Source organism: Erinaceus europaeus, chromosome 12 (genome assembly GCF_950295315.1).
Source record: "Erinaceus europaeus chromosome 12, mEriEur2.1, whole genome shotgun sequence".
In the NCBI taxonomy this organism is placed as follows: domain Eukaryota; kingdom Metazoa; phylum Chordata; class Mammalia; order Eulipotyphla; family Erinaceidae; genus Erinaceus; species Erinaceus europaeus.
In genome coordinates, this window is record NC_080173.1 from 32,022,944 (window position 1) to 32,040,598 (window position 17,655).

The 17,655-nt window shown below is 49.0% G+C and overlaps 1 protein-coding gene across 3 annotated transcripts in view; it reads left to right on the forward strand.

Moving 5' to 3' along the window:
• ACOX2 (acyl-CoA oxidase 2) overlaps nucleotides 1-17,655 on the forward strand; it is a 55,616-nt gene that overhangs the window by 9,401 nt on the left and 28,560 nt on the right. For all 3 annotated transcript variants that reach the window (XM_060203011.1, XM_007537467.3, XM_060203012.1), the window contains exons 3-13: nucleotides 334-496; nucleotides 636-787; nucleotides 1,122-1,229; nucleotides 3,446-3,565; nucleotides 3,785-3,900; nucleotides 4,506-4,678; nucleotides 5,680-5,842; nucleotides 7,434-7,624; nucleotides 9,713-9,892; nucleotides 12,639-12,744; nucleotides 16,484-16,701. In XM_060203011.1, the coding sequence (XP_060058994.1) occupies nucleotides 334-496; nucleotides 636-787; nucleotides 1,122-1,229; nucleotides 3,446-3,565; nucleotides 3,785-3,900; nucleotides 4,506-4,678; nucleotides 5,680-5,842; nucleotides 7,434-7,624; nucleotides 9,713-9,892; nucleotides 12,639-12,744; nucleotides 16,484-16,701 (1,690 nt within the window). The remainder of the gene's footprint in view (nucleotides 1-333; nucleotides 497-635; nucleotides 788-1,121; nucleotides 1,230-3,445; nucleotides 3,566-3,784; nucleotides 3,901-4,505; nucleotides 4,679-5,679; nucleotides 5,843-7,433; nucleotides 7,625-9,712; nucleotides 9,893-12,638; nucleotides 12,745-16,483; nucleotides 16,702-17,655) is intronic.

The window sequence follows — 17,655 nt, forward strand, 5'->3', positions numbered from 1 at the left end:
GTCCCTGAGTCACATGTGTTTTCACTCACCTGTGGCTTGGTGGGTTCCTGGAGAGATCCTAGTCTTATCTTGTTGTGTTCTCAGGTGATCCTTTTTGCTATTCCTAGTTGAGTCAGCAGAGCAAAACACAGCTGCTACTACTTTTCTCCTCCTTTTTCTATCCATGAGCCAGTCATGTCCCTTTGAGCCAGTCGCTGTCACATCTCTGGGCCCCTGGACGATGACAGTTATGTCTGTCTTCACTTCCATGGACACAAGGCAAGCAGGTGAGAAGATATGCAGTGGCTGGGAGCCTCGGCCAGGTCTCTAAGTTCTCTGCTCCTGTCCCCACAGAAAACATCATCAGTGGGGACCCAGAGTTCAGCCTGAAGAACATCTACTTCCTAAGCCAGAATGAGCACTTCGAGGCTGCCATCCGTAAGAAAGTTCATCTCCAGAAACTCGCATGGAAACTGGGCTGGCCAGAAGATGGAGAAGAGTTCAAATATGCCTACAGGTGCTCAGTCCCAGGGCAACCCCAGCCAAGGAGAGTACCCCCAAAGCAGGTTCCCCCTTCCTTCGTGCAGGCTGCCCAGGCTGTGGGCTCTGGAGTCCCATCTCTAATGGGAAACATCTCCTTATCCTCCATCCCCCAGAGCTGTCAGTGGAGAGCTGGCTCTCAACATACACACAATCTTCAAGAAGTCTATCAGGAGCCTGGGCTCTGAGGAGCAGATTGCCAAGTGGACCCCACTGTGTGAAAGGTTCCAGATCACTGCCACATATGCCCAGACAGAACTGGGCCATGGTGAGCCCACCTGGAGCCCCGAGTCTGCAGACTTTCCATGAATGACAGTAGTGCACTGCCATGGGGGTGGGGGAGAAGGAGGGTCAGGGCCTTTTTCTCATGTGCCCAAGCATGCTGCAGCAGGAGCAGCTGGGCAAGCTGTTTCTTCTGAAGCTATCAGCAGTTACCCCTTACTGGAATGGCCGTGTGTCCCTCACACAGCCTTCAGGTGAAGGAGACAGGTGTCTCTGAAAGCAACTGGATTCTGTCCTACTTCAAACCAGGCTAGAGTCTGAAGGTCCCAGGGCCACCTCAGTCCAGCGGCTACAGTCTAACTTCACTCTTTGATCTCAAGGGACGTATCTGCAGGGCCTGGAGACTGAAGCCACCTACGATGCAGCCACCCAGGAGTTTGTGCTCCACAGCCCCACAATAACAGCAACCAAATGGTGGCCTGGGGACCGTGAGTATCCACCTACTCAACCCTAAGCTTCAGAGCTGAGGAACACAGCATGGCATTGGCTGTGACATCTGATAGATGTCACACTGAGTTCATGTTTAGACTGGTGGCCTTGGAGAAGTTCACTCACCTCTCTGAGCCTCCCTTATCTGCTCAGTATATAGGTGAGAGATGAAGAATTTCATCAGAGCTGGGGAGATAACATAGTGATAGCACACCAAACTTGCATAAGCAGTGCTCTGCTCTCACAAAAATCAGTGATTCTTTAAAACAATAATCTCATAGTGAGTGGCTATGAGACTGGAAAAATCAACCCAATTTTTGAGTGATAAGGAAAAAGGTCTCAGCCTCTCTGTGTTTTTTCTCCTCTCTCTCTCTTCCCTCTCTCTCTCTCTCTCTCTCTCTCTCTCACACACACACACACACACACACACACACACACACACACACTCCCACAACCCCAGTCCCTCTCATTTCCCAATTAATGATTCAGCTTGGCATTTAGCCACAATGCAGACCTGTGACTGCACAGAGTAGGGAGAACACCCCTCCCTGCCTGGACTCCAGACCACAGGAAAGCCTCAGTCCCACCACCCAGTGACAGGTGGGCTCCAGGCCCCGCACCTCCATTAGTGACCACCAGATGGCAGCTGCAGTGTGCAGTCCCCAAAACTCATCTGCCAGACCTCAAGGAGGAGCCTAACCTCTTCCTCCAGTTCAAAGCCACACCTGTGTTTTGCCTCAGAGATACACTTACTGACCGCTTATATGAGGGGGGAAAAAATCATTACAAGGAGCCCAGCAAGTGCAGAAGCAGAGAGGGGGGGAGAGACAGAGAGGAGACAGAAATGAGAGGCAAGAGAACAATGACAGAAAAGGGGACATTTAAATGTATTTATTTATATATTTTTAAAATCAGAGCACTGCTCAACTCTGGTTTATCGTGGTGCTGGGGATTTTAGTGCTTTAGTCAAGAATTCATTGGACCACTTTTTCATTTCAGGTAAATGAAAGACATTTTACTTAACCACAGTGCTATCTCCCAGGGCCCCCCAAATAAGATTGGGGGGGCAAGAGTGCCTGCAATGCCAGGGACTGAACTTGGTATCTCATGCCTGCAAGCCCAGTGCTCTAGCCACTGTGCCACCACCCAGGCTGTAGTCAGTGGCTTTTTAGGCCTTAAAGATGCCCATCCTCTAGAGCTAAGACAGCAATATATATATATATAATCTTGGTTTAGGGACAGTGTTCTCACCACATACAAACCCCAGCAACCCAGACAAAATGCCCTACCCCCTTGATACCAAGACAAAATGACTCAAGGGCATAGGCTGTTGTCAAATGAACCACATATTCACAGTCAGCAAGTGTCCCTAGACTGCTCCCACATGGGCTGCTTTTATTATAGTCCACCATCTGGAATGAATCTACCTTCATAAGAGACGATGGAGGGCCTTGGTGCCCCTCCATGGACTTCCCAGAGCATCCATGGTATCCTGCTCTGCCATTTTAGGGTGACTGCCACACAAACCAGGCATGCAGGCAGAGCCCCATGACCCCAGCCACCAAATGTTGTCCCTAAGTCCCTCAGCCCCAAGCATTCCATTACCAGATGCATGTTAAAGCTTTCTGGATGGTTCCACCTGTTTCCAAGGAGGACAGGCAAGAGGGTATGAGTCCAGTCCTCTCCTCTATCCTGGAAGATGTCCCTTGCCCTACAGGATCGCTGTGCATTGTCCTCTGACCCATATCCTCTGAGACAAATTAAAGACACTGCCAGGGCTACAGACTGCTCACTGGGTAGGGCATGTGAGCAATGGCATGCACATATGGCCCAGATTTGAACCCTGGTACCATATGAAATGTGGTACTAGAGGAACTTGGGGGCTTTGATGCTTCCTCTCTCTCTCTCTCTCTGAATGAAAATGTGGTCCAATGAAATCTTGCATGTGTGAAACCCTGACTACATAAAGTAAGAATAATAATAGCAACAATAACAACAGCAACGATAACCTCACCCAGCCTTATAGCATACCTTGCCCTCCCCATGCACCACACTGGTCCTTCTGTCCCACCAGAACACCCCCCACCCCACCCCCAGGTTCCTGAGGGGAAGGTTAGCCTATCTGCTCTGAACACCAGCCCCACTTACTTCCCCAAGCCCCCCACACACACACACACACAATGGTGATACCAGCCTCTCATCTCTATACCACCAGTGGGGCGGGCAGCCACACACGCCCTGGTCCAAGCCCAGCTGATCTGCTCGGGAGTCAGGCAGGGCATGCATGCCTTCATCGTGCCCATCCGCAGCCTCCAGGACCACAGCCCACTGCCAGGTAAGCCCATGCTGCCACCCCAGGATCCCTGTCTGTAGACCTCCACCAGGACTCCCTGCCCTGTCCCCACAGGGTCAGAGGACAAGCTGGGACGTGTCTCCCTTGGGCAGGGAGGGATCCGGCTGGACAGTGCTCTGCCAATGGGCTGGGTGACCTTGGTTCACCACTGTCCTCAGCTTGCATTCAACAGAGAACACTCCCATCTCCTTGTCCTTCTAGGAGTCACCGTTGGAGACATCGGGCCCAAGATGGACTTTGAACAAACTGACAATGGCTTCCTACAGCTGGACCACGTGCGGGTCCCCAGGGAGAACATGCTGAGCCGCTTTGCGCAAGTAAGTGTCATATATGGGAACCATTGGGGCACCCAGAAGGCCACAGGACTGCTGGTGGCCCTGAGTCCTTCTCCTTAGAGCTGAGTTCACTCCCCTCCCCCCAAAGAAGCTCAAGTGTCCCACAGGCCTGGACAGAACCCCTACTAAGATGCTGTGTGATCTTGAGCAAGTGGGTTGGCCTCTCTGAATCTGAATCCCCATGGGTCTGTGCTCAGCTCAGGGGCTGGCAGAGCATCCAGGGGCTGGTGGCAGGACTAGGCTGGCAGGGAGATGCATGTTATATTTACAGGGATGCCTGAGATGAGTGTCACTGAGGAGAGGTTCTGGGGGTGCCCAGCTCCCTGGTGAAGAAGCCTCAGGCATCCCTGAGAGAAGCAGTGGCTGGGCACTGGGGACAGTGATGTAGCTGCGCCTCAGAATCACAGCAGTCAGATGGCTACTGCAGAGCATTCTGGTAGCACCTACTCCAGTGGGGGGGGGGGGGCGGGGGCAGGAGGTCATCTAAGGACAGTGGTGCCAGTCGGATAAGGTGACCCACAGTTCTAGGTCATGGGGCAGACTGGGGACCCCAATCCCAGACCCAGCACCCATCCTTGTTCTGCAAGGTCCTGCCAGATGGCACCTACATCAAGCTTGGGACAGCACAGAGCAACTACCTGTCCATGGTAGTGGCGCGCGTGGAGCTGATCGGGGGTGAGATCAACTTCCTGCTGAAGAAGGCCTGTGTCATTGCCACCCGCTACTCTGTCATCCGCCGCCAGTCCCGGCTCCGGCCCAGGTTAGGGGCACCCACAAGCTCACCCTGCAGACAGTATCCCACAGTCCCACTCACCAACACCACCACCTCTACCAGCTCAGGGTGTTCAGAACAAATGTCGCACAGCCTCTGCTCTGACCTTACCCTCAGACCATGTCTGTGAGGTCTCTGTCCCTGCTGGTGGCTGCCCCAGGCCATGACTTGTCCCCTCAGTCTCTGTATGATGTTGTCTTTGGCTCTGAACCAGAAAGCAACATATCAGCTTTTTTTTTTCAGGGGGAAGAGGAGGGGCACTAGAATTATGTCTGGGATTAGATGCCTGCACAAGGACTTCATTGTTCCCACTGTAGTTGTTGTTTTTAATAGTACAGAGAGAAATTGAGAGGAGAGGGAGAGAGACAAAGATAGAGAGAGGAGAGAGAAACACCTTTAGCACTGCTCACCACTTGTGAAACTTCTCACGTGCAGGTAGGGACTGGGGGCTTGAACCTAGGTCCTTAAGCATGGTAATGTGTGTGTTCAAACAGGTATACCACTGCCCCACCCAACATACCAGCATTGTACAGTAAAGCCTGAGCCTGCTCGTTTCAGGTGCCTTTTTTTTTTCCTTTTGCCACCAGGGTTTTATTGCTGGGGTTCAGTGCCTACACGACGCCACCATTCTTGGTGGTCTTTTATTTTTCTTTTCTTTCCTTTTGGTAAGTGAGTGACAGGGAGGGCAGGTGAGAAAGAGGCCACCTGCAGCACTGCGCACACCACTTGTAAAGCTTTTCCCACTGCAGGTGGGATCCAGGGCATTTGATCCCAGGTCCTCAGGCATGGAAATGTTTGCACTCTAATGGATGAACCACCACCCTGTCCCTTTAGATGGTATTTTGAAAGATCAGCTTCCTGTCTACACAGATCAAGTTGTGTAATGAGTTATCAGTTTTTGAGGATTTGTGACCCTGAGGGGTGGGGATGGTAGGCATGGCATAGAGCAATCTTTTAACCCTTTTGCTTCCCCCCATGAACAAACACAGTGATCCGGAGGCAAAAATCCTAGACTACCAGACACAGCAGCAGAAACTCTTTGTTCCTCTGGCCTGGGCTTATGCATTCCACTTCCTGGCAAATGAACTCCTGGACTTCCTCAACAGTTCCCACGATGATATTTTGAACCGAGACTTTAGTCTCCTGCCAGAGGTACTATATCTGCTGGGAGCCAGAATGGGAAGGAAACCTAGGCCCCCTGCTATTAAACCTAGGCCCACCTTACCTCAACTCCTAGCACCTCAGAGTTTCCACAGAGAACTGTGACTCTGACATAAAAATCCAACTCCACCCAGGCCCCAGGAAGCTCCCCAAGTGGTAGAAGAAATCACCACTCAAGTGCAAGCACAGCACCCAGGATGCAAAGCCCTAGATGTGCCTTAGCTCAAAACCCAAGACCTATTTGGAACTCATTTGGTGGCTGACTTTGGCCTGGCTGACCTGGTTTATGCCTCTGAATGAGACTGTTTCGTGCAGTGGAAATATTAAAGCATTCGCCAGGCTGCCACCACACTCTTCAAGGAGCATTACACACAGTCCACCTCAAACACCCTGCTTTACCTTTCCAAAATGCAAAAGATCTTCTGATTCCCAGGCAGGTGCATCTAGCCCCAAGGGTCTCAGATATGTGACTATGGACTTACAGATCTGGGAAGAGTCAGCCTGCCCTATACCTGACAGGCACTACTTCATAATCCCTCCAGCTGGACAGTAGCTCAGTTTAAAACCCCATTTTAAAATAGAAAACAGGGCAGAGAGCAGAAAGGGGATGCAGCCTTTCTCACAAGGACTCAAAAGTCTGAAAGAGGGGGCTGAGCCGTAATGCCCCTGGCTCCCCACCTACAATGGGGGTCACTTCACAAGCGGTCTTTCTCTCCCCCTCTCTATCCCCCCTTCTCTCTCAGTTTCTCTCTGTCCTATCCAATGACCACCAGGAGCAGTGGAGTAGTGCAGGCACCGAGCCCCATCAATAATCCTGGAGGCAAAAAATAAGTCTGAAAGATAGGAGAAAACTTCAGTTCAGGTCTGCTGCCAATAGGTCCTTCCAAGAGCCCAAGCGGTAAGTGAACTGCTGGTGGATCCACTGTCACAGGCCAGGTCTCCTCCAAACCCCAGTATGTCAGCAAAACCCCCAACTCCAGGATGACGTCAAGCCCCCTCCCCAGGAAGCACCCTGAGATCCTCTTCCGAAGACTCTGGAGACCCTGGCCTATTATTTTCCTTTGGTGTTGTGTTGTTATTGTTATTCTTTTTTTTTTTTTTTTATTGCCACTAGGGTTATCACTAGGTACCTGCATGACAAGTCCACTACTCCTGGCAGCCTTTTCTTTTTCTTTTCCTTTTTTTTTCTTTTCTCTTTATTTTATTTCATAGGACTGAAAGAAATTGAGAGGGAAGGGGAGAGAAAGAGGAAGAGAGAGAGAGACAAGAGCACTGCTTCACCACTCATGAAGCTTCCCCCCTGCAGATGGGAAGTGGGGGCTTGAACCCATGTGTGTGCTCTACTGAGTGTGCTGTCCAGCCCCTCCTTTCTTCTTGCCCTCACATTGACACTGCCAACTTTCCCTTGGGCAAGCTGCATGGACCCCCAGTCTTCCCAGTCATAGTGCAGCATGCTGAAGAGATGATTCTCATTTCCAAGCACTATGCTCAGAACTTCGGGTGCTCAGCGAGTGTGGAGCATGGTGGCTACTGCAAGGTAAGGCTGACTCAACTGACCGGGTCCCTCTCTCTCTCTCCACAGCTGCATGCACTGAGTGCAGGGATGAAGGCTATGGGGTCTGACTTCTGCGCCCAGGGGACCGAGATATGTCGCAGGGCCTGTGGCGGACACGGCTACTCCAAGCTCAGTGGCCTGCCCTCCTTGGTCACCAAAGTGACAGGCTCCTGCACCTACGAGGGTGAGAACACTGTGCTCTACTTGCAGGTGGCCAGGTAAGCCCAGGCCAGCCCAGACTCTGAGGCCGAGGGAGTCCCACCATGCCCAGGCTACTGAAGTCTAGTCTCACAGAGGAAACTGCCTTAGGGTGGGGGGAGGGAAGAGTTCATTTGGGGGAACCTGTCCAGCTCCCTCCAAGTCTAGTTCTCCAGTCCCCAGGCTCACTGCTGCTCCCAGTTGGGCCTCCACACCCTCTCTCCTGCACCACAGCATCTGCTGCACCCCAGCCCCCCTTCCCACTGCACCCCATTTCCCTGCTTTCTCTGCATGCAGCCAGAGGACACTTCTCACAACCTAGAGAACACATATTTTCCTTGATCAGACTTCTTGCTTTCTTTCTCTCTCTCTCTTTTTTTAAAATTCAAGTCTTTTTTTTTTTTTTTTGTAATTGTCACCAGGGTTATCACTGGGGTTTGGCACCTACATAATGAATCTACTGCTCCTAGCAGGCATTATCCCATCCCTCCCACCCCACACACATACACATCTGCCTGGATAGAGACAAGAGAAATTGAGAGAGAGACAGGGATAGATAGCACAGTGGCTATGCAAAAAGACTTTCATTCTTGAGCTCCAGAGTCCCAGGTTCAGTCCCCCTCACCACCATAAGCCAGAATGAGTGGTGCTCCAGTAAGGAAGGGGAGAGGGAGAAAAACTTGCAACACTACTTCACCATTCATGAAGTAATGTGGGGACTGGGGACTTGAACCTGGATCCTTGCACATGGTAATATGTGCACTCACCCGGGTACACCACCACCCTGCTCCCTCCCTTGATTAAGATTTCTCCACAGTGTTGCACTGCTCTCAGGAAGATGCCACCCCCACACCGTGCCCTGCAAGGTCTTTCTGACTGGGCTCCTGATCTTCCTCCGCATCCTGTCTGTGCTCATCTCCATCTGCCAGTCTCATATCTTTTCCCCCATGTGGTATTTGCAGTACCTTTCTTTCTGAGCCAGGGCGTTCCTGAGAGCAGGGCATACACACACATGACTTGCTCACTGCCACATCCCAGGCTTGGCTAAGGGCCTGCACACAGGGGCTCCAGCCTGGGAGAGAGAAGGAAGGCAGAGCCAGCCTGTTCCCATTCGTCTCATATCTGGGGGCTTCCTGACAGGTGAGGCCTTTCACCTTCACCTCTTCTCAGGTGTTGAAACAAGCAGATGTTTCTCCAGGTGGACAAACACGATGGAACATTTCTTGGAGCTCTCTTTAACACAGGATATGTATTGGGTTTTGTTCAAATGATATAATCAATCACATAGGTTAGACACCCTTCTCTGTGCTGAGCATGTTACAAATGAAACCTTGTGCTGTTTGTACAAGCCCCCACCAAGTGAACGTGCACGTTCCTCATCTAGAGATGGAGATACTGAGGCTGAGGGTGCTGAGCAGCCACTATAGTGTAACATAGCCATCTGAGCCCAGAGCCCACAGGCTGTGGGTTAGCTCAAGGAAAAGCTAAGCGGCACCTGTGATTCTCAGCTCTTGTCTGCCCTTCTTGTCTCAGCTAAGAAAAATTTAATTTCCACAGTCGCTGCACAGTTCCTCATCCATCCCCAGATTGCAAGCTCTGAACACAGAGAAGAGATTGTTTGCTTAGATATCGAAAGGTTTCATTTATGTTCAGGATATTAGAATCTACAGCTTCGATTCATTCACAGAGAGAAGCTCTGGGGTGTGGGGAGTGCCCCTCCCTGAGGGTTTCAGAGGAGCAGGCTTCCTGAGGGTATGGGGTGGGGTAGGGTGAGGAGGTATAGTGAGTGAGGCATTACCATCAAGGGGGACAAGCGCCTGGACAGTGCTAATTCTCCCATAGGGAGCCTAAAAGTGTGTGTCTCAGGCCAGCAGTGTAGCTCATCTGGATAGTGCACCTGCTTTGCCCCCCCCCCCACACACACACACACACACAACCCAGCTTCAATGCAGGAAGCTTCAGTGCTATGGTCTCTTTTCTCTCTCTGCCTCTATCTGAAAAAGTCAACCTACTGCAGTGGTGAAACTCCAGCACTAACAAAAAGAATGGCTGTCTCTGGGAGGGGGTGGGTGCTGAGCCTCTGCCCTCTCCCCTGTCCCCATCCCCAGGTTTCTGGTGAAGAGCTACCAGCAGGTGCAGGGTGCCCCAGGCTCCACATTGCACAGTGCTCTCGCTCGGTCTGTTGCATATCTGGCCGAGCCTGGCCTGGCCAGGTGTCCAGCACAGAAAGCGGCCGACTTCCTCCAGCCAGAGCTCTACACCAAGGCCTGGGCTCATGTGGCCACCAGGTGAGCCAGCACAGGAAGTCAGCCATCCACCAGGCTGACAGGCTCCTTCACACTCTCTGGCCTCTGGGCTTAGGTGGGTGGACACTTGTGGATGATCTTCTAAAACCTACCTCCCTACTCCAGATCACTAGAGGCAAAGAGATCGGGCAGTCCCACCCACCAGTCATGGATGGCTGTCACTTTGTCCCCCTGGTCATTCTGATCAAGCTAGTGACAGACATGGCCTTCTGGCTAGTACAAGGATATAAATAAATAAATAAATAAATAAATAAATAAATAAAGCACCAGCCTAAGTGCCCATGATATGAAACGTAAGGGCCTTGGTTTGAGCCCCCAATTTCCTACCTGTAGTGGGCATGTTTTACGATAGGTGAAGCAGGTCTACAAGTGTCTATCTTTCTCTCCCCCTCTGTATCTTCCTTCCCCCCTCTCAATTTTTCTCTGCCTTATCCAATAAAAAATGGAAAAAATGGCAGCCAGGAGCAGTGAACTCATAGTGCCAGCACTGAGCTCCAGCAATGACTCTGAATTATAGTATACTGGTTATAAGGGGAAAAAAACTTTAAGAAAAAAAATAAATAAAAAACCTTTAGGTGCCCACTGAGATTTATAATATAAACCCTGTCCCTGTAGGCAAGCACTATGATACACCAGCATAGAAACACCAGCAAATAAAGCCATACTTGCATGTTTGGAATATCCCACAATCTGAAAACAATGTTCAAGTTCCAACTATACCAAGGAGACAGAATTACCTTATTCTCAGGGTCTCAGAGGTTCCAGGGAAGGAACCAGACCAAGGACTCCTATTTTATCACTCAACAAGCCCAGCCAGGCACCCAGTGTGTGTCAGGAATGGCTGACATGTCAGAAGCTGGCAGCTGAGGTCCTGTCCACACAGATGCCACTGCAGAGAATATAGAGATTCCACTACCTATAAAGGAAGCCTTCCGGGGGATCACAGTATAGCTCACCAGGTAGGGCACCTGCCTTGTCATGCATGTGGCTCATATTCAACTTTGGCACCACATGGGAGTGCCATGGCCCTGGTGGAAGCTCTGTGTCTCTCCTACTCTGTCTCTATATCTTAAGAAAAAAAAAATTGGCCCAGAGCAATGAAATCTGCATTGTGAGAGGCCCCAGAAACACAAAAGAAAAAAAGGGGTGTACTGAGAGGAACATTCTGAACCCCACCCCGACTAACACAAGGGGGAAAAAAAAGAAAAAAAATGTTTTTCAGTATATAGGAGGTCTTATATCCCAAGCTATGGCCTATAGAATGGTTAGTAATTATTGCAAAATTGTCAGCAACTTGGGGATCCATTTATTTATTCCACAAATATTTACTAAATGGCTATGGAATATGTTTGACACTGCTCTGGACACTAGGAATAATCAACAAACCAAATCTGATTAAAAATACAGGGTCTCACAGAGCAAACATTTCAGCTAGGGGAACTGGGAAGGTCAAAGGAAGGCTGCTCATATTATTTTTTGATTAGAACTCTTTGTGAAATCTGCTTATCTATCTCAAGAAAGCAAGATAAATATAACTCAACACAGTGTGTTCTGTACACAGATTCCAGAGGTGGCGTCACATTCATGGGGTAGGAGGGCAGAGATCAGAAAATAAATTATTGGGAGTTGGGCTGTAGCACAGTGGGTTAAGCGCAGGAGGTGCAAAGCACAAGGACCGGCATAAAGATCCCGGTTCGATCCCTGGCTCCCCACCTGCAGGGGAGTCGCTTCACAGGTGGTGAAGCAGGTCTGCAGGTGTCTGTCTTTCTCTCCCCCTCTCTGTCTTCCCCTCCTCTCTCCATTTCTCTCTGTCCTATCCAACAACAACTACAACGACAACAATAATAACTACAACAATAAAACAACAAGAGCAACAAAAAGGAATAAATAAATAAATAAAATATATATTAAAAAAAAAGAAAATAAATTATTACAGGAGTGGGGAAGATAGTATAGTGATTATGCAAAACAGAGTTTCATGCCTGTGGTTCCAAAGTGCCTGGTTCAATCCCTGCACCACCACAAGCCAGAGCTGAGTTAGTGCTCCAATAAAAAAAAAAAAAAATTACAGGAAGGAAAGAAGGGAGGGAAGGAGGCTGGACAGTGGTACATCAGGTTGAGTGCACATATTACCATGTAAAGACCCACGTTTAAGCCCCCAGTCCACACCTTCAGAGGTGAAAGCTTCATGACTGGTAAAAAAAGTACTACATATGTTTCTCTCTCTGTCTCCCTTCTTCCCCCCTCCTCCCCTCTCAATTTCTGTCTTGTCAAATATAAGAAATATAAAACAAAACAAAAAATTAAAAAAGGAGAGAGGGAAAGAGAGGGAAGGAGGGAGGAAGGAAAGAAAGAAAGAAGGAAAAGAAAGAAAGAAGGAGAAAGAAAGAAAAGAAAGAAAGAAAGAAAGAAAGAAAGAAAGAAAGAAAGAGAGAGAGAGAGAGAAAGAAGCAGCTGCTGGAGGTTGAGAATGGCTTCCCTCCTTGATAGCTGTGACCCTGGACAAATCAGCTATCACCTCTAGTACTTGTGCCTCCATTGGAAACTAGGAAGGCTGTCCTTAACAAGGTTACAGAAATAACAGGGATCCAGCATTGAGCTTTGTAACAGCTAAGTGGTCAATAAATGGGAATCATGTCTACTTCTGAGGGGCCCCAGGCAGCCTAGGTCCAAACACCCCTGTGTCGGTACAGGCAGGGAGCTGACCCCTTTCCCCTTTTGTTTCCAGACTCATAAAGAGCTCCATGCATCGCTTACAGACTCTGATGCAATCCGGGGCCGACTGGCAGGAGGCCTGGAACCAGACCACTGTGGTGCACGTCCAAGCTGCAAAGGTGAGGTACTAGTCAGCTGAAGCTGAAAGGGCCCCATTATTTTGTGTCCCCGACAGGGGACCCTGTCTGGGAAAATCCTAGCTCTGCCATTATTCCCCAGCCTTGCTCAGCAGCTGTCCTCATTTCGCTTCCGAGGCTTTAGTCCAGGGTATTTTAATTAAAGGAGTTAACTCCAAAGCAATCTGGCTGGCAGCTCTTAGGGAAGAATGTAATGAGGCAATGTTATTGGATTTGCTTCAGGTTGTTCAAATATTTCCTCCCAGATAGAAAAGCAGGTCAAGTCTCCCTTTATCCCCCACAAGCAATCCTACGATGTCTGATTCAATTCCCACTATGTTTTGTGTTTGTGCATAATTCAGCCAGCAAATATTAGGGCCTCCGCCCACTGGTAGGTGTTGGACTGGGACTGGGCTGGATGGTGTTCTGCTTCATTCAGGTGCATCTCAGCCCACCATGATGATTCAGGAGAACTTCCCAGGAAGGGCCTATATGCCAAGACCTCAGGGAGAAGCTGTGATTAGCCAGGCACAGGGTTGAGGCTGTCTTTGGGAAGTTTTACTATCCCCAGCAAAGGGGGACAGTAGGTGTGAAAGGAGAAGGTGAGATAAAAATACAGCCCCACCCAAGAGGATGTAAAGGAGGGAGGCTGGAAGGAGACGGAGAGAGAGAACAAACGGCAGGTAAGGTCTAGGATCTCCTGCACTGTTGTGATAAAGTTGGAGGTGTTGTTTTCATCACAAAGAGAGAATTTTGCAGAGTTTGCACTAGGGGAGTGGAGCAAGCAGAACTTCATTCCAGGACGATCATGCACGTTGCAGGGGATGGGAATGAACTGGAGGTGAGAGATGAGTTAGGAGGCAGCAGAAAGGCAGCCTGGCCAAGGGCTGAGGATGGGCATGACCATTGAGCTCAGCAGAGGGCTTAAAGAGCGGTACAAGCAGGTGGAAGAGAGGCATAGGCAGGCATTAGGGAGGAAAGAGGTGGGAAGAAGGAAAGAAAGATGCTTGCACTACAGTTTAGGCAGCTGGAAATGTGACCCTAGCTACAACTAAGGAAATTAATCAACAGGTATCAGGCCCAGGGAAATGAGTATTAGAACAGGAGAGTCCTGGAAGTGTTGGCATGTTGGCAGTGCCATTAGGAAGGCAGGGTTGGTTGGTGCAGGGTGGGTGTGAGCACCACCTAGTGAAGGGCCACCTCCTCACATCAGCCATGCCCAGCTTAGAGGCACCATGTGCTGCACTAAAGGCCCCATCAACACAGCCCAGGGTCAGCCCAGGCTGTGCTCCCACCAGGCCACCAGAGAAAGAGCTGTAGGTACCCATAATTCACCCTTTTCCCAAAGCTGTGCCCTGACTGCAAATGAACCAGATATGGCTTGCAGGGGCTGCCTGATTTAACCTACACACACCGGGAGGGCAAAGAGGAAATCGAGTCCTCTCCAATCTGAGGGTGAGAGGACAAGATCCCAGAGGAGTGGAGTTATGGAGGTGGAATTGGGGGGCAGGGAGGGAAGCTGAGTGGAGATGCTATACTTTCCTCCCTCTGCCCCAAGAAGCTCACTGGAGAGTCCCACCCCAGAACTTACATTTTGGGCAAATTCCCAGGCACGTACAAATTTGAGACGATTCTGAGTCAGGGAAGTGGCTTGCGGTGGAGCATGTTGGAAAGTTCTGAGTCCCAGGGCTGGATCCCCAACACTACATATGATGAAACTGTGCTCTGGTCAGTCCCTTTCTCCCTCTCACAGAAAAAATAAATTTAAAAAAACAGTTTTCTTTCATTGAGAATGACTTTGTTGTTTAAAACATTCTCTCTCTCACTCTCTCTCAGTGGAACTCATATACCCAGCTGATAAAAATAATTATGAACTCTAGAGTTGGGCAGTGGTGTATCTGGTAGAGCATACATGCTATTATGTGCAAGGACCTGGGTTCAAGCTACTGGTCCTTACCTACAGAGGGGGAGGCATGACAGTGGTGAAGCAGTGTTACAGGTGTGTCTTTCTGTCTCTCCCTCTCTATCTTGTCCTTCCCTCTCAGTTCCTCTGTATCAAAAAATTAATAAAATAAAATAAAAATAATTATAAACTCTGATCCTAGGGGGAGGGGGAATATTCGAAATACCTAACCAGCAGAACCGAGTCTTGACCCAGAGAGAAAAAGACTCAGGAAAGCAGGATGCTACAAGTCTCCTGCAGGACCAGGCCAAACTCATTTCCTTTCCTTGCAGGCCTCAGGTCAGGAAAAGGAATCCCATGGAAGAAGGATGGTTCAAGCAGGTTGAAGGCAGTGGTCACTTGTCAGCCAGAACTAACATGTCATTTCAACCACAGAGCCAGGTGGCTGCCCATGGGCTAAACAATGACACTACTTTCTTCATGAAGTTTATACTCTAGTGGGGATGGATCTTGAACCCCTACTTTTTAAAAGTTACTTATTAATGAGAGATAGAGGTATAAGTGTGAGAGAGACCAGAGCTTCATTCTGGCACATGCAATGCTGGGGATCAGGACCTCATGTTTGCAAGTCGAAGACTTTATACACTGTGCCACCTCCCAGATTGCATTTAACCTCTTTCTCATCCAAAGTTCATGTATGTGTATGCGCACACAAATGTGCTTACACACACACACTCACACGCATACACCACTGGCTTAAACATAACAACATAGCTGTTTTGTTAAGAAAAGTAGGGAGCCAGGTGGTGGTGCACCTGGTTGAGCACACGTTAAGATGCCCAAGGAATCGAATTTGAGCCCCCACTCCACAGGGTGGAAGGAAATGTTTCACAAGGGTGAAGAGGTTTGCAGATGTCTGTCTGTCTATCTCTATCCATACACTCTCAATTTCTCCCTGTCCTATCAAATAAAATAGAAAGAAAGAAAAAAAATAGTGGGAAAAACTGGCTGCAGGGAGCAGTGGAGTCATAGTGCCAGGATCTAGCCCCAGTAATAGCCCTGGTGGCAGCAAGAAAAAAAAGAAGAAATCAAAATGATGCTGCCTTTCACTCTCCCCAGGCCAGCCTCCAATACTCTGCAATTGCTTCTCTCTAATTTCAACCCTATATGTGACTACTCTAAGCAAAATGAGGGGAGTAAGAGCCAAGTTCCAGAGGCCACCAGCTGCCAACTTACCTCATACATATCAACCATCCCAAAGTCTCAGTAAGGGGCCAGGGAGGTGGCTCAGTGGTACAGCACAGTACTGGCATGTGTAAGGCTCTGAATTCAACCCTGAGGCCACATAAGCTATAACATAAGCTAGAGTGGTATTCTGGCTCTCTCTCTCTTTCCCTCCCTCTCTCTCTCTCTCTCTCTCTCTCTCTCTCTCCCTTTCTCTCTCTTCAACAAATAAATATTAAAAGGGGGCAGGTGCTGTGAATCTGAGAAGAAAAAGAAGACTCAGGCTGGCAAGATAGTTAACTTAGACAATGTGCCTGCTTTGCCATGTGGGTCCCCACTGCACTAGAGGGGACTTCAGTGCTGTGGTGTCTTTGTACCTCTTTCATCTCTTTCTATCTGAAAAAAGTTGGCCTGGAACATGAAACTTCAGCAGCAGCAAAGGCAAAAAATTAAAAGGCCCAGTCAGAGTCCCAGTGAGCTGAGAAGAAAGACTTGTCTACCTGTGGTGAAACACATGGCTTCAGCATGCTCTTCTAACAGCCTTGCCAAGCTTCCAGGATGACTTCTGGAGTCAGAAGTGAAAACTCATGCTAATACACCTCTGGGTCTCTGCAGGCACATTGCTTCTATGTCACTGTGAGGACTTTCACAGGCGCTCTGGAGAATCTGGAGCAAGAGCCAGAGATTTGGCGGGCTCTCAAATGCCTCTGTGACCTGCACGCACTGCACGGCATCCTAACCCACTCGGGAGACTTCCTGCACGATGGCTTCCTGTCTGGGGCTCAAATTGAGGAGGTGAGGACAGCCTACCTCGACCTGCTCCTTCTCATCCGGTGAGTGGCTAGCTCTCAAGCCAAGGTCATCTGTAGAGAACAGCCCTAGTCCTGAATTCATGGGTCCCTTTCCACTCCAAAGACTTTATCTCCCAAGCCTTGTTATAGATTGGGCCTGGCAAAAGCAGCAATGATCCTGGAGAGCAACGTTATACATAAAGCATTAAGGATTCATGAAAGAAAAAAATAAGGAATACTTCAAAATAAAAACGCTTAAGAATAAATTATCTAGCCACCTCAATTGAACTCTCCAGCATTGCCAAGGAGACAGGAAGAATAGTCAAGGAAATATTCCACATATATAATATATATTACTGACCTTTAGTCACAGCTAATATTTAAGGAGTACTTGTGTATGCAAGGCTCCATGTCGAAAGCTTTTGTATCTCATTTAATCATCTCATTTAATTCCTGCAGCCTTTTGAAGTAGATATGAGGAATTCTCCCCTTCCATTTTATTGCTTAGGGGGTTTGGGGAGTTATTTGTAACATGGTCAGGATCTCATAATCAACCAGAGGAAGAGATGGGTGTAATCTAGAGTCTGTCTGATCCCAGAGTATGACTTCTTAAGATGTACTTTAAGGGGACCAGGCAGTGGCACACCTGGCCAAGCGCACATGCTACAATGAACAAGGACTGAGGTTCAAGACCCCAGTGTCCACCTTCAGGGGGAAAGCTTCACAAGCAGGTACTGCAGGTGTCTTTCTCTCTCCCACTCTATCTTCCTCTTCCCTCTCTCGATTTTTGTCTGTCCCTATGCAATACATATAAATATATATGTATGTATATATATATGTATATATATATATATATATATTTAAAAAGCACTCTTTTCCTCTTCCTCCTATCATTTCTCCTCCACTGGGAGTATGAATCAAAATTACTTCTGGGGTGCAGAAGGTAGGCATTCTGGCTTCTATAATTGCTTCTCCACTGGACATGGGCATTGGCAG